Source organism: Danio aesculapii, chromosome 17, assembly GCF_903798145.1.
Source record: "Danio aesculapii chromosome 17, fDanAes4.1, whole genome shotgun sequence".
NCBI classification, from domain to species: Eukaryota; Metazoa; Chordata; class Actinopteri; order Cypriniformes; family Danionidae; genus Danio; species Danio aesculapii.
In genome coordinates, this window is record NC_079451.1 from 38,788,110 (window position 1) to 38,803,119 (window position 15,010).

Below are 15,010 nucleotides of genomic sequence, written 5' to 3' on the forward strand. Positions count from 1 at the left end.
TGAGTTGATGTGAAATGGTTTGCATCTTCAATAAGTACATAATTACTTACTTTTTGACATAACGATACCAGATACCCCATCTGACTCGAAGTGAAGTTTCATAAACCAAATTTCGAGAGGAGCACGTGATATGATTGAGCACGTCTGGCCACTCATCTGTAATCAGTAATAATCCAATCAGAGCGATCCTAGTTTACTATAAATGGATCATTTTCTCCCTAATGTTTTATCTTCATTTGGAAGAATGCTTCCCGCTACAAACGCTCCAGCATTTAACCTAGGCTTCAGCATTGTTTAAACCTTTCAACGTGGAAGAACAAACAAACAGCAACAACAACTCCAGCCAGAACCCCGCTCTCCCCAAAACTTCAGCCGCTGCTTCGCCAACTATCAAGCCTGAATTACAGCAAGACGCCGGCCCACCAGCTCTTCCAACTTCTACTCCTACTGCCCCACTCAACGCAAGCCACACCTTCCATTAAACTCAAGACGCCAGCGATCCAAGCCATTTCTATGAAGCCTGACTCTCACTGATATCCTAGAGGTCCACTTTCGGTAACGTACATGCTTTAAGCGGAAGCTTCACTACATAACTACACTCTAACAAAGACTAAACATTTTATAAAAGTTTTGAAAGATGAGACCAGCGTGAATCAAATGATTTCAATAAAGAACTCACCTCTCAACCTCCCGCCTGTCCACAGATCCATAACTTTCTGACTGCAGAAGTAATTCGATTGCAACTGATCAAGCAATCTTTTCCAAAAACATTAGTCCACAACATACTCATATGTTGATAACCGTCCATGGAAGGATGCACTGTTTTCAGTCAAACCAGCTGCTGGAGCGCGTGCAGCAAAATAGTCTTTCAAGCACAAACACTATAGCGATTTTGCTTGTCAAAATGGCCGCCGACCTTTTGCACTCTGACGGATACTCCAAGGAGCCAAAAGGAGAAATGTCACCATCCAATGAGCTTTCCAAACTTAAGATGACCCCGCCTTATCTCTTGACAGTTTCATGAATGGACTGAGTGCTAAGACTTTGTGAATGAATCCATCCAGATCACGTTAAGATTCCGAACGTGATGATGTTTATCTTGGACTTAGTAAAAGCCCATGACAAATCAGTACATTCACACAGTTCCTACTAAGTGGTGACATCGTTTTTTAAAGTTAAAGGTTGATGTCGGCAGTTGATTATTTTCACTTTATATTTAAAAAAAAAAAAAAAAAAAAAAATTATAATAACCCCTCTGCCACATCTAATCTGATAGCCATGGAACCAACGAAAAGAGTATTACCCAGCCAGTGAAAAACATTCAACACAAAGCATTGAAGCTCTTTTGCAACATGCCAATAGCTACTCTTATATCAATACACATGAGTGCCATAGTCACGCTTATAATGACAAGTCAGTGGGACGAGAAACAGCGAAGAAACAACTTCCTGCTTGACTGCTACGAACAAAGAGGACATTTCTGGCAGTAGAATAACGTTTCATCCACTGACTCTGTTAGATACATTTTGCTTTTAAACAAACTACTTTATCATTAAGGGGTTAAACTCCACTTCACCATACTATCACCTCACCTGCTCTTCAAGAGGTACTTCCAGGACCACCAGCCAAGACACGGCCCATATCCTCAGCTCTTCATCCATCTGCCACCCTGCAGGGGGACGAATGTCCACTTCTACAACCCTTGCTTATTGTGACATCTAAGCTATTGTAACATGTATTAACAAAGGCGCTTCCATTCACAGTTGACAATGCTCTGACGAAGCGACCTTGCATGAATATCAGCTAAAACATTTAATTATGTCTGCTGTACATGTACCATGTCGTGACCATTTAATCTCTAATTCTTTCTTGTTTTCTCATTTAGAGGTCATGGTTACCAGCTCCAGAAACTACCCTTATTCAACCCATCACACTCTATATCCATTTCCAAATGTATTCACACTCTTCACAAAGATGCATTTCCCCTCATACAGCCCACACACTTTAGGCCATATTCACACTAGCCCCCTTTTGCCTCATACAGCCCACACACTTTAGGCCATATTCACACTAGCCCCTTTTGCCTCATACAGCCCACACACTTTAGGCCATATTCACACTAGCCCCTTTTGCCTCATACAGCCCACACACTTTAGGCCATATTCACACTAGCCCCTTTTTGCCTCATACAGCCCACACACTTCAGGCCATATTCACACTAGCCCCTTTTGCCTCATACAGCCCACACACTTTAGGCCATATTCACACTAGCCCCTTTTGCCTCATACAGCCCACACACTTGAGGCCATATTCACACTAGCCCCTTTTGCCTCATACAGCCCACACACTTTAAGCCATATTCACACTAGCCCCTTTTGCCTCATACAGCCCACACACTTGAGGCCATATTCACACTAGCCCCCTTCTTGCCTCATACAGCCCACACACTTTAGGCCATATTCACACTAGCCCCTTTTACCTCATACAGCCCACACACTTTAGGCCATATTCACACTAGCCCCTTTTGCCTCATACAGCCCACACACTTTAGGCCATATTCACACTAGCCCCTTTTGCCTCATACAGCCCACACACTTTAGGCCATATTCACACTAGCCCCTTTGCCTCATACAGCCCACACACTTTAGGCCATATTCACACTAGCCCCTTTTACCTCACACAGCCCACACACTTTAGGCCATATTCACACTAGCCCCTTTTGCCTCATACAGCCCACACACTTGAGGCCATATTCACACTAGCCCCTTTTGCCTCATACAGCCCACATACTTTAGGCCATATTCACACTAGCCCCTTTTGCCTCATACAGCCCACACACTTGAGGCCATATTCACACTAGCCCCTTTTGCCTCATACAGCCCACACACTTGAGGCCATATTCACACTAGCCCCTTTTTGCCTCATACAGCCCACACACTAGAGGCCATATTCACACTAGCCCCTTTTTGGTTTTTGAAAAGTCTGAATTAACATAATTTCAATCCCACATTTCATACCATCATAGCTGATCTAACTAGGCAGGAGGAGGAAGCTCTGCCTTTCTTTATTAATAAGCCCCCCCCCCCCCCCCCCCCCATTCACCCATTTCAAACACTATTCGCTTTCTTACACCTCAAGAGAACAATACCATCACGGAAGCACAGCTGATCTTCTCCAACTGACCTCCACCCTCATGCATTTCTAGCCCTTGTCTCCTCTTTTCTTCCTTTAATTTCCCTCCAAATTCAAACTATCCCATACTTCCATTTACTCTTTCACCACAGCTCTGACCCATTTAGAGGTCACCCAAGTGTCAATTGATGTAGCAGCAATGCTCTAAACAAGTCAGATACACTTACACTTCAAATACCACTATCGTCACACTCCCAACCCCCCATGAATACAGTAATAGATGCTTCTGCAGGAGCACATATTGTCTCCATATTGACCCACCGCACCTCTGCAGCAGCAGAGACGCTCAGCTGAGCTACACCCCCCCCCCCCCCTCTACAGCGCAACTGCAGTGACATTCTAACCGACCCCTTATTCACTCACCTCTACATATCACTAACAACAGTATTTTTCATTCTTACGGGAACATGCATAACCATCCAATGCTGATTACCACTGCATCTCGGCGACTGCAGAGACACTCCACCCAGTTTCATTCACCAATAACACCATGGCACTGTCACTCTAGCTAAGCTCCTCTTTTACCCATCTCTACATATCACTACTGACAGTATTGTTATTCTTTCAGGAACATGCATAACCATACAATACTGACTACCAACGCACCTTTGCAACAGCAGAGATGATTCAAGTAACTTTCACCCATAGCACTACTGCACGGGCATTCTAGCTGAGCCCCTCTGTTACTTCATCTCTACATATCGTTACTGACAATATTTTGCACTCATAATGCTCCAATGCTGACTACCACTGCACCTCTGCAACAGCAGAGACGCTCCGCCGAGCCTTATTTTCCCTCTGCCTTCTCCCTGCCTCCTCCCCTCTCCCCCTCCCCATTTATAGTTGACAATTGCCCAGTAACACTATTCCGAATTTAGAGATGATTCATAGCATTCTCCGCCTCTCAGACTCCCACTCACTCTCCAGTCCCCCTTTTTTCACAGGGCCTCTGCGAGGGGTTAAGGAGATAAGTCAATATAGAAAAGTTCGAGGACAAGTTTAGATAGTCTTAGATTCCTGCAATGTACTAAATTTATCTATTTTATACAAGGTATCATTGTATGGTAAAATTTGACTGTATTAAATCTGTGAATATCAGGATGTTGTGTAGTTACGAAATCAGTAAAATCCTAGTAGATTTGACAGCTTGTTGCTTATTTACCACAGTTACCAAGGCAACACCATTATTTCTGCAGCTCTATAGGGACACGTTGAATCGGCTAGATTTTATAGATCTATATTCTATATGTATGTTTTAGTTTGGATTAATTTCTTTCATTTTAATATTTAGTAAATATATTGTAAGATAAATATCGCCAGTATTTCCGGTTGAAAAGTGGTTATAGGTCTTTAAACGTATTGAAAGAGTCTTAAAGGTATTTAAAGGTGTTGAATTACACTTCTGATTCCTGTATATACTCTGTTTCAGAATATGAGCAGCCACCACAGAAGCCCAAAGGGCTTAACAACAACAGATCCAGACCCTGGGAAGGTGGTCATCCAATGCCTTAAAGACATGCATACGTCTTCGCCAAAGGCACCTCAAAGAAGCCCAGATGACTCTCGCCAGCCATCAACCCACAGCTACTCAAGGGCGAGGGCATGACCCAGCCACCTTCCCTCCTCCTTTCCCTTACTTTTAAACTGAGTAACACTCAACCTTCTCCCCCAGTCACATTGTAAATCGAAGGTGCATACAAGTCCCCTCGTCACCCCCGCCACCCCCGGCCGTTTCTGCAGGAGTCTTCACAGCCCCCTCCCATTTCCCGACTCCTGCCAGACCCTGCCCCCCCTAAGGCTCTGACTCCTGCAGGAGTGTTACTCCGAGCTTCGACTCCCGTAGGAGTCATCTCACTGTCCCCCCCAGGCCTTAGCAAATTTCTCTTATATGTTTGCATATATATGGGTGTATGCGTTTGCGTACGTATGTATGTATTTGTGCGGGTGTAGATGTGGTATATGCATGTATGCATGTACACACGTATCGAAGTATGCGCGTGTATGTGGGTTTATATGTATATACGTATGCGTGCGTGTATGTATGGATTTGTGTGTGTATATATATATGTATCTATGTGTGCAAGTACATAGACATATATATATTTTTACTTATAGCGCTGTCACTCCCCGCTCCATCTCCTCACGGAGTGTTCCTCGAGCACCTAACCCATCCCGTCACCCTCTAACAGGAGTCTTCACCGTCCAAATCCCCTTTTCCCCAGTCTCCTGTCAGAGTCGGCCAGCTTGCCCTATTCCCCGGGCGCCGACCCCCGCAGGGGTCATGTCACTGCCCCCCCCCCCCAAGGCCACTGAAACTCATTATTTATATATATCTATGGATTCTCGTCCATGGTTATATATTTATATAGAGCGCTGTCACTCCCTGCTCTATCTCCAAGTAGGAGTGTTCCTCGAGCATCGACTCCCTCAGGAGTCTCGCCAAACTTGCCACTCACCCTCTAGCAGAAATCTCCACCACCCAAATCCCAATTCACGATTTCTGCCGGAGACGGCAAATAATAAGAATTGCTGCCCCCAACTCCCGCAGCGCCTATTCCGACTCACAGAAGTCTTCTGAGTGCCCCCTCCAGGCCTTAGATTACCCCATTATATATATATATATTTATATACTCTCATATATACATATATATTTATATATAGCGCTGCCACTTCCCAGCTCTATCTCTGTCAGGAGTGTTCCTCGAGCATATTTTGTTTTGATTCTTAATGAGTCAACCCTGGCCACCCCTTTCTGGCCCCCTCCACTAGTCACCTTTCCCCCTCCCCCAAATCCCTCCCCCCACCCCCCCAACCCCCGCTCAGGCTCCAACAGGAGTCTGTTTCACCCTTTGCTCCAACTAGAGCTCCCTAATCTTTTTTCCTTTCCATATCCTCTATATCCAGCAGCCGGATATAGCAAAAACTTTCTAGCTTTTTTGGGGGAAATTCTTCGAAATACACGGCTGCTGTCCCGAGTTGATAGCATTTTTGGGGAACTCTCGAGACCTACCTGATCTCGGATCCCCTGATATGCTTATCGACCGGGCGGGAGCCCTGGGCTCAAAGATCTCCGAGCTCAGGGTTCTCTCCCGGGACAGCATGCCAAACCAGCTTTATACGCCAAGCATATCTAAGTGGGAACTCTTGAAGTGAAGTTTCATAAACCAAATTTCGAGAGGAGCACGTGATATGATTGAGCACGTCTGGCCACTCATCTGTAATCAGTAATAATCCAATCAGAGCGATCCTAGTTTACTATAAATGGATCATTTTCTCCCTAATGTTTTATCTTCATTTGGAAGAATCCCCCCTTCCACCCCTTCTCTCCTCCTTTCCTCCCTTTTCAAAAGGGGGAACTCTCGAGACCTACCTGATCTCGGATCCCCTGATATGCTTATCGACCGGGCGGGAGCCCTGGGCTCAAAGATCTCCGAGCTCAGGGTTCTCTCCCGGGACAGCATGCCAAACCAGCTTTATACGCCAAGCATATCTAAGTGGGAACTCTTGAAATAAACCATTATCCTGAGTTATTCAGTTACACAAAGTAACTCATTAACTTATTAAAAGTAATACTTTAAAAAAGTAATATTATTTCGTAACGTATGTTACTTATAACATGTTACTTATAACATGTTACGCCCAACACTGTTACTGGTCATTTTTGAGATTCTGCCATGACATGAGATTTGATTGCTTAGTTGTTTCTTCTAGAATGCAGTAGCTCATTTGCATTTAAAGGGAAATGCATGAACATGTTGTTTTTCTGCACACATATGGGCAACTTTGACAAGTTGTAATCAATGGTCTGTCTGGTATTTTGAGCTGAAGATTCACAGACACATTCTGGGGATGCCAGAGATTTATTTGACATGCTATGAAGTGGGCTATAACATGACACTTTTAAGCAGAGGAGCCCCGGTTTGGGATGAGGTGATTCTCTGTAAAGAGGAAGGTCACAATCGTCAGTCATTGAGCCTCTCTCTGATTAGTAATCACTCTGCACTCTCTCTTTCTCTTTCTCTCTTCTCTCTCTCTCTCTCTCTCTCTCTCTCTTTCTCTCCCCTCTCTCTCTCTCGCTCTCTGTGTGCCACAGATGCTCTAATTGTCCAGTCTGTTTAATCAGGGCTTGATTCTTTGGCTAGATCAACCTCATTCCACCAGTACGCCTTCAAAGGACACACACAGGTGGCTGGAATTATTATGGCATTAAGGAAGTAATTTGAGGATCATATAAAGACCTTCCGACCTTTTGATGTGTAATATTGCGATAAGAAAGAAAAAAAGCCACTGCTGTCAGTCTACACCTTGATGTGTGGTTTCAAGACAAAATTAGGACAGTGAAGGACAATCAATGTTCATTCATTCATTCATTCATTTATCATTCATTCATTCATTCATTCATTCATTCATTCATTCATTCATTCATTCGTTCATTCGTTCCTTTCATTCTTTCATTTGAAATGCATTAAAGTCCTAATACTGTAAATCATTACATTTTATTTGTAAATTGCAATTTAAGAAAAAATTATAATAATAAAGTGTAACCACACTTTACCAGTTATTAAAATAACTACAACAATTATAATTATTGAGATTGTATGTTTTGTTATATCAAAATAAATTAACTATCATAATAACAACATATAACGGTGAGCTATAATTTACACCAAAACAAGAATCATTTGATGACATTAAACACAAAAAACCTTTAAGGATCACACTGGGAAAATACTGTTTAATTGTAAATTTAAATGCTTTCTTTATACGTTGCCACTATCTTTTTAATCACTACTACCAATTTGCCAGCAAGAGGAGAAAATACAATAATACTTGTGTAATGTGAAGTAGACGCTGGCAACAGGGAGTGCAGATCTAAACGCAGGATTTATTAAATGGAATGGTCAGGCAAGCAACAGTAACACAGAAGCAAACAGATGTATATGGGCAAGTCGTGGTTGATAAACGGGCAGAAGGTCAAAAGTCTAGCAGCGGACAGGAATAAACAAACAAAACAAAACGAGGTTCAAAAACACAGAAAGCAAGGTAAGGAAAACGCATCGTAATGTTCACTATAGAGTTCAACAAGACTCAGCAATGTCTGTGTGTTTGTGTGCTGTGTTTATATAGTTCTGAAATCAGTCCATGAGCAGCTTCAGCTGTGTGTTTGCAATCATGGGGATCTAGGCCAGGTGTGTGAGTGGTGCATGACTAAATATGTAGTTTCTTTGCTGGCAGATGTGCAGTTCTCCAGCAATCTGCATATTTACCAGCGATCTGTACAGGCTGGATTTCTGGTGATTGTGACAACTTGGTATGATTGTTTATTGTTTTTTAAGTACAGACCATAATAAGTATGTAATTCCAATATTGCATAAATGCAACTATCATGCTGAATATTAATTAAACATTATTATAGACACTAAAAATTCTTTACTTACATTTAATATGCTTTAAAAAAAAAAACTTATGCAAAAGTTTGGCCACCCCTGGTAATTTTTATGATTGCAAGCCATAGCCTGCTGGCCTTTCAAATCAGCTATTTCATTTAGATATACAGTATCTTATACCCTAGGGAAAAAGCAACATGTCAGTTCTGACATAACATTTATTTATTCAACAGATACAATGCAATTTAAGTCATAACAAAAACAGATGCAAACATTTGGGCACCCCAACAGAATAATGATATAAAATTTTTTGTACAGCCACCTTTTGCTGAACTAACAGCCTGTAGATGCTTCTTACAGTTAAAGATAAATCCCTGAAGGCATTTTGGATCATTTGCCCTTGCAAAATTTCTCCAATTCAGGTTTGATGGGTGTTATCAAATCAATCTATAGATTTTTGATGATGTTCAAGTCTGGGGACTGGGATGACCATTCTAAAACATTGTATTATTCCTGAGCATAAATTTCAACTTCAGTTTCTTGACTGATTCCTGAACATTGCTCTTTAGAATCTGCTCATACTGGGTGGAATCCATGCCACCTTTAACTCTGACAAGGTTTCCAGTACCTGTGCTTGCCAAAGGTACGGTGTTCTTTTTCCACCATGCAAAGCACGTATGGTCTTGGCATCTGTCCACAGTATATTTTTCCCAAATAATTCAGGCTTGTCCAGAATACCTTTGCATTCCTTAAACGACTCTTCTTGTTGATAGAATGCAGAAAAGACTGCTTCTGCATCACCTTCCATTGAGCTGTTCTTTGTGCAGAGTGCACTGAACTGTGGACCCTACAGGTAAAAACAGCTTAAACCAGCCTAGGCTGGTTGGCTGGTTTTAGCTGGACGACCAGCCTGGTTTTAGGGGGGTTTTGGCCATTTCCAGGCTGGTTTCCAGCCATTTCTATTCTGGTTCTAGCTGGTCAGGTTGGTAGATGACCAGCTAAAACCAGCTTGACCAGCCAAGCCAGCCAAAGCCACCTGGTTTACATGTATAGCGTTACATAGCCTACTGAAGCTCTCACATGTGTTCACAGATATTTTATGTAATACTAAAGAAAACATGATCTATTTATACCTGCCAGACGCAAGCTGGACGACTTTTACTGGTTAAAAGTCTTTTTATGCTCGAGTGACGTCACTGTCACTGGACGGTAGCTTCGCTGCGTTTGTTTGGAGTTCGCTGCGTTTGTTTGGAGTTTAGATTCGCAATTTACATTTTATCATAAAATACCTCCTCATTCACTAAATATTTATCTCTCCTACTTGGGGTGAACAATCCCCTAACACACTCATACAAACAAATCTACTTTTAAACGTTCTGTCTCTCGAGCATCCGCTTGGTGTTTGTAGCTTTAGCCTGCTAGCACCGCTGGTCAGCTAAAGCTACCAACCTCTTTCACTCACTAATTTTCTCACTTTCTGGCTTTGCTCTTCACCTTGTACAATGTCGCTTGCGTGTCTGTCCTTGAGTGCAGGAGAGGCATCGATGGAGGCGCTGGAGCTGGAGCTGGAAGCGGTGGAGTCCCAGATTCGCTCGCTAGAGACGAAGCGAGAGGGCATCAGAGCACTGCTCTTAACCCGTACTCGCTCGTCTGAGGTAAGTGTCCGATACAACGACAATCTCCCAGTTTCTTCAACCCCGCGTGTTTCTCTGTCCAGGCCCAGCGCACCGAGGACGCGGTTCGCCCAGGCGTCGTTCACGCCGACACCCGGCTACCACGGCCCCTGGGTGCAGCCGCGTAAGGTGCTTGCCAGGTCCCGGGGCAGAACGTCTCCTCCTCCGGTGTTCGAGATCCCCACGGAGAACCGCTTCGCCCCTCTCCGCGAGACGGGTCGCGATGTTGCCATCATTGGCGACTCAATCGTCCGCCACGTCCGCTCCACTTCATCCAAAGGTAACAAAGTACGCACTTTCTGCTTCCCTGGTGCCCGAGTTAAGAATATTTCTGCACAGATACCTACTATCCTGAGCGCTGCCGAGAGCCTCGGTGCCGCCGTCCTCCACGTGGGGACGAACGACACCGGGCTCCGGCAGACGGAGATCCTGAAGAAGGACTTCAGGAGCCTGATCGAGACGGTTCGACGCACTTCGCCCGCCACGCAGATCATCGTTTCTGGACCGCTTCCTACCTACCGCCGAGGAAATGAAAGGTTCAGTAGACTTTTTGCTCTGAATGAATGGCTATTAACATGGTGTGAAGAACAGAAATTGCTCTTTGCCAATAACTGGAATCTTTTCTGGGAGCGTCCTAGGCTTTTCCGCGCTGATGGGCTGCACCCCAGTCGAGCTGGAGCTGAACTCCTGTCGGACAACATCACCAGAACACTTCGCTCTATCTGACTAGTAAGTAAAAATTCACAAAATTCACAATTTAGCCACACAGACTCCTATTCGTCCCACATAAATAACAGTAATGCATACCTAACTAACCCCATAGAGACTGTGTCTGTTCCTCGCATTATTAGATCAAGAAACAAACGTACTGTGTGCTCCAGAAATAATCTATTAAGAATTAAACCAGAAAAAACACTAAAAAGTGAAAATACAAATTTCATGAAGCTTGGTCTCCTAAACATCAGGTCACTAGCACCTAAAGCACTTATCATAAATGAAATAATAACAGATAACAATCTTAATGCACTCTGTCTCACTGAAACCTGGCTGAAACAAAATGACTATATTAGTTTAAATGAGGCAACTCCTCCAGGATTCTTATATAAACATGAGGCTCGTCAAACTGGTCGTGGTGGTGGAGTCGCGTCAATCTTTAGTGATATTCTTAATGTTAATCAGAGAAACGGACTTATGTTTAGCTCCTTTGAAGTACTAGCGCTTAATGTTGTCCTTCCAAACACTATGCAAAAACCTATGTTATCTCTCGCTCTAATCACCATATATAGACCTCCAGGACCCTATGTCAATTTTCTAAAAGAGTTTTCTGATTTTATCTCTGACTTACTAGTTAAAACTGATAAAATACTAATTGTAGGAGACTTTAACATCCACATAGATGACGCTAACGACACATTAGGGCTCGCGTTTACGGACTTGCTGGTCTCACTAGGAATAAAGCAAAATGTTATTGGTCCAACTCATCGCCTAAAGCATACACTAGATCTAATTCTGTCTTATGGAATTGAGGTCACTAATGTAGACATTATACCACAAAGTGATGATATTACAGACCACTACCTCTTACTATATAAGCTGTGTTTACCTGAAATTAGCAGATCCGCTCCGATATATCGCCCTAGTAGAACTATTGTTCCGTCCACTAAAGATGAATTTATAAATAACTTACCTGATCTTTCTCTACTTCGAAATGCACCCGCAAACGCAAATGACCTTGATGTAGTAACCAGCAGTATGGATGCCATCTTTACTAGCACTCTAAATACTGTGGCACCCATCAAACTAAAAAAGGCTAGAGAGAATAAAACTACACCATGGTATAATAGTCATACCCGCGCTCTCAAAACAGCAGCCCGTGCCCTGGAACGTAAATGGAAAAAAACTAATTTAGAAGTCTTTCGAATTGCATACAAAGACAGTATGTCCAGCTATAGGAGGGCTTTAAAATCTGCCAGGGCTGAGCACCTCCGCAAACTGATAGAAAATAATCATAACAATCCTAGATTCTTATTTAACACCATCGCTAAATTAACAAATAATCGGTCATCTTTGGAACAAAACGTTCCACCGCAAATTAGTAGTGATGACTTCATGAATTTTTTCAGTGATAAAATAGAAGGCTTTAGACAGAAAATAGGAGATATTAAACTTTCTGCACCGCCTTATACTTCAGATCCAGTAAACACGTCTCTGAATCTAAATAACCTACAGTGCTTTAAAATCATAGAACAGGAAGAGCTAGACAAAATTATAAATAGCTCTAAATCAGCTACGTGTATATTGGACCCAATTCCAACAAAGTTACTGAAAGAATTGCTACCTGTTATAGGAGAACCTCTTCTTAACATTATCAACTCTTCTTTATCTTTAGGCCATGTTCCAAATCCTTACAAGTTAGCTGTTATTAAACCTATTATTAAGAAACCACAACTAGAACCCAGCAACTTAGCTAATTATAGGCCTATTTCAAACCTTCCATTTATATCTAAAATACTAGAAAAAGTTGTTTCTGCTCAATTATGCTCCTTTCTGCAGATGAACAATGTTTTTGAAGTGTTTCAGTCAGGTTTCAGAGCTCATCACAGTACAGAAACTGCATTAGTGAAAATAACCAACGATTTACTCTTAGCTGCTGACCAAGGGTGCATCTCGCTATTAGTTCTACTCGATCTTAGTGCGGCATTTGACACCATTGACCATGATATCCTTATTAATCGCTTAAAGTCTACAGGTGTCCAGGGACATGCCCTACAATGGTTTAAGTCATACTTATCTGACCGTTACCAGTTAGTAAATATAAATGGACAGCCTTCACAAATCAGCCCAGTAAAATACGGGGTGCCTCAAGGATCAGTTTTAGGCCCTTTACTGTTTACAATATACATGCTACCCCTGGGAGACATTATTAGAAGACATGGGATCAGCTTTCACTGCTATGCAGATGATACTCAATTATATATTTCAACTAAACCTGACGAGACGTCTAATCTGTCCAAGCTAACTGAGTGTATTAAAGATGTTAAAGACTGGATGACCAACAATTATCTTCTCTTAAACTCAGACAAAACAGAATTATTACTTATTGGGCCTAAATACTGTACACAGCAGATCTCACAACTCGATTTACAATTAGAGGGATACAAAGTTAGCGTTAGCTCTACTATAAAAGATCTGGGTGTCATATTAGACAGCAATTTAACTTTTAAAAATCATATTTCCCATGTCACAAAAACTGCTTTCTTTCATCTGAGAAATATAGCTAAGTTACGAAGTATGCTATCCATCTCAGATGCAGAAAAGCTAGTCCATGCTTTTATGACTTCTAGGCTGGACTACTGTAATGCACTGTTTGCTGGCTGCCCAGCATCCTCTATTAACAAACTTCAATTAGTACAAAATGCAGCTGCCAGAGTTCTAACCAGGTCTAGAAAATTTGATCACATCACCCCAATTTTATCCTCCTTACACTGGCTGCCTGTTAAGTTTCGTATTGAATTTAAAATATTGCTTCTTACATATAAAGCTTTAAATAATCTAGCTCCTGTTTATCTAACCAATCTTCTGTCTCGCTACAATCCAACTCGCTCTTTAAGATCTCAAAACTCAGGGCTTCTGGTAGTACCTAGAATAGCAAAGTCGAGTAAAGGAGGTCGAGCCTTCTCATTTATAGCTCCTAAACTCTGGAATAGCCTTCCTGATAACGTCCGAGGCTCAGACACACTCTCCCAATTCAAAACTAGATTAAAGACCTATCTGTTCAGTAAAGCATACACTTAGTGCACCACTTAGGGGGCTTCCACACAGGTTATGCATCTTGCTGATATACACTGTGAACATCAGCTACGCTAATTATTTTCTTTATTCTCCATTTCCACCTGGGGATACTCTTCCCGAGGCCCCCAGACTATGCAGAGTCACTGATTCGATCCAAGACCAACGATGAGATGATCCCAAGGTTTCCATATCCTGGACCAGGCCGTATCCTGAGCAGCTACTGTGGTGATCATGGAAGAGTGGAGAACATGAGACTGATTCCTGTGACGCTCCAGAGACAGACGAGTCTTCGCTGAGGCCAGCTTCCAGCCTCCGCCACTGAGACTGCAGCTCTGCACAAGACGTTTGGCCAGCGGAGAAATTAAAATGGTCATGCCCAACTGAGTCTGGTTTCTCTCAAGGTTTTTTTTCTTCACTTCCGCCTTTAGTAAAGTTTTTTTTCCCTCTCCGCTGTCGCCACTGGCTTGCATGGTTCAGGATCTGTAGAGCTGCGCATCGATGGATTTGCTCTTCAGTGTTTGGACTCTCAGTAGTGATTATTAAACCACACTGAACTGAGCTAAACTGAACTGAACTTAAACACTACAAACTGAACTACACTGTTCCTATTTACTGTGACCTTTTATGTGAAGCTGCTTTGACACAATCTACATTGTATAAGCGCTATACAAATAAAGGTGAATTGAATTGAATTGAATTGAACCTGTCTAGCTTAAACCAGGCTGGTCAAGCTGTTTTTAGATGGTTTTAGCTGGTCATTAGCCTAGGCTGGTATAAGCTGGATTTTTCCGCAGGGGAATGATATACAGTGACATCATTAGCAGGAAGATGTTGCTGGAGCTCTTTGGAGGTGGTCTGTGGTTTGCCTGTGACCATTCTAACCATTCTTTGTCTTTGCCTTTCAGGTATTTTTTTTGGTCTAGCACATCTTTCCTTACCAAGAACTGTTCCTGAGGCCTTCCATTT

At 42.5% G+C, this 15,010-nt stretch overlaps 1 protein-coding gene across 2 annotated transcripts; it reads left to right on the plus strand.

Moving 5' to 3' along the window:
* The first annotated feature begins 9,790 nt into the window (after nt 1–9,790).
* LOC130245096 (uncharacterized) lies at nt 9,791–14,705 on the plus strand. 2 transcript variants are annotated; one of them, XM_056477743.1, is made up of 2 exons: nt 9,791–10,981; nt 14,166–14,705. In XM_056477743.1, the coding sequence occupies exon 1, from the start codon at nt 10,082–10,084 to the stop codon at nt 10,976–10,978; it is 897 nt and encodes a 298-aa protein (XP_056333718.1). In that variant the 5' UTR covers nt 9,791–10,081; the 3' UTR covers nt 10,979–10,981; nt 14,166–14,705. The 2 variants fall into 2 exon arrangements, with proteins under 2 accessions (XP_056333718.1, XP_056333719.1); XM_056477744.1 differs by having other exon boundaries at nt 14,174–14,705.
* The last annotated feature ends 305 nt before the right edge of the window (nt 14,706–15,010 follow it).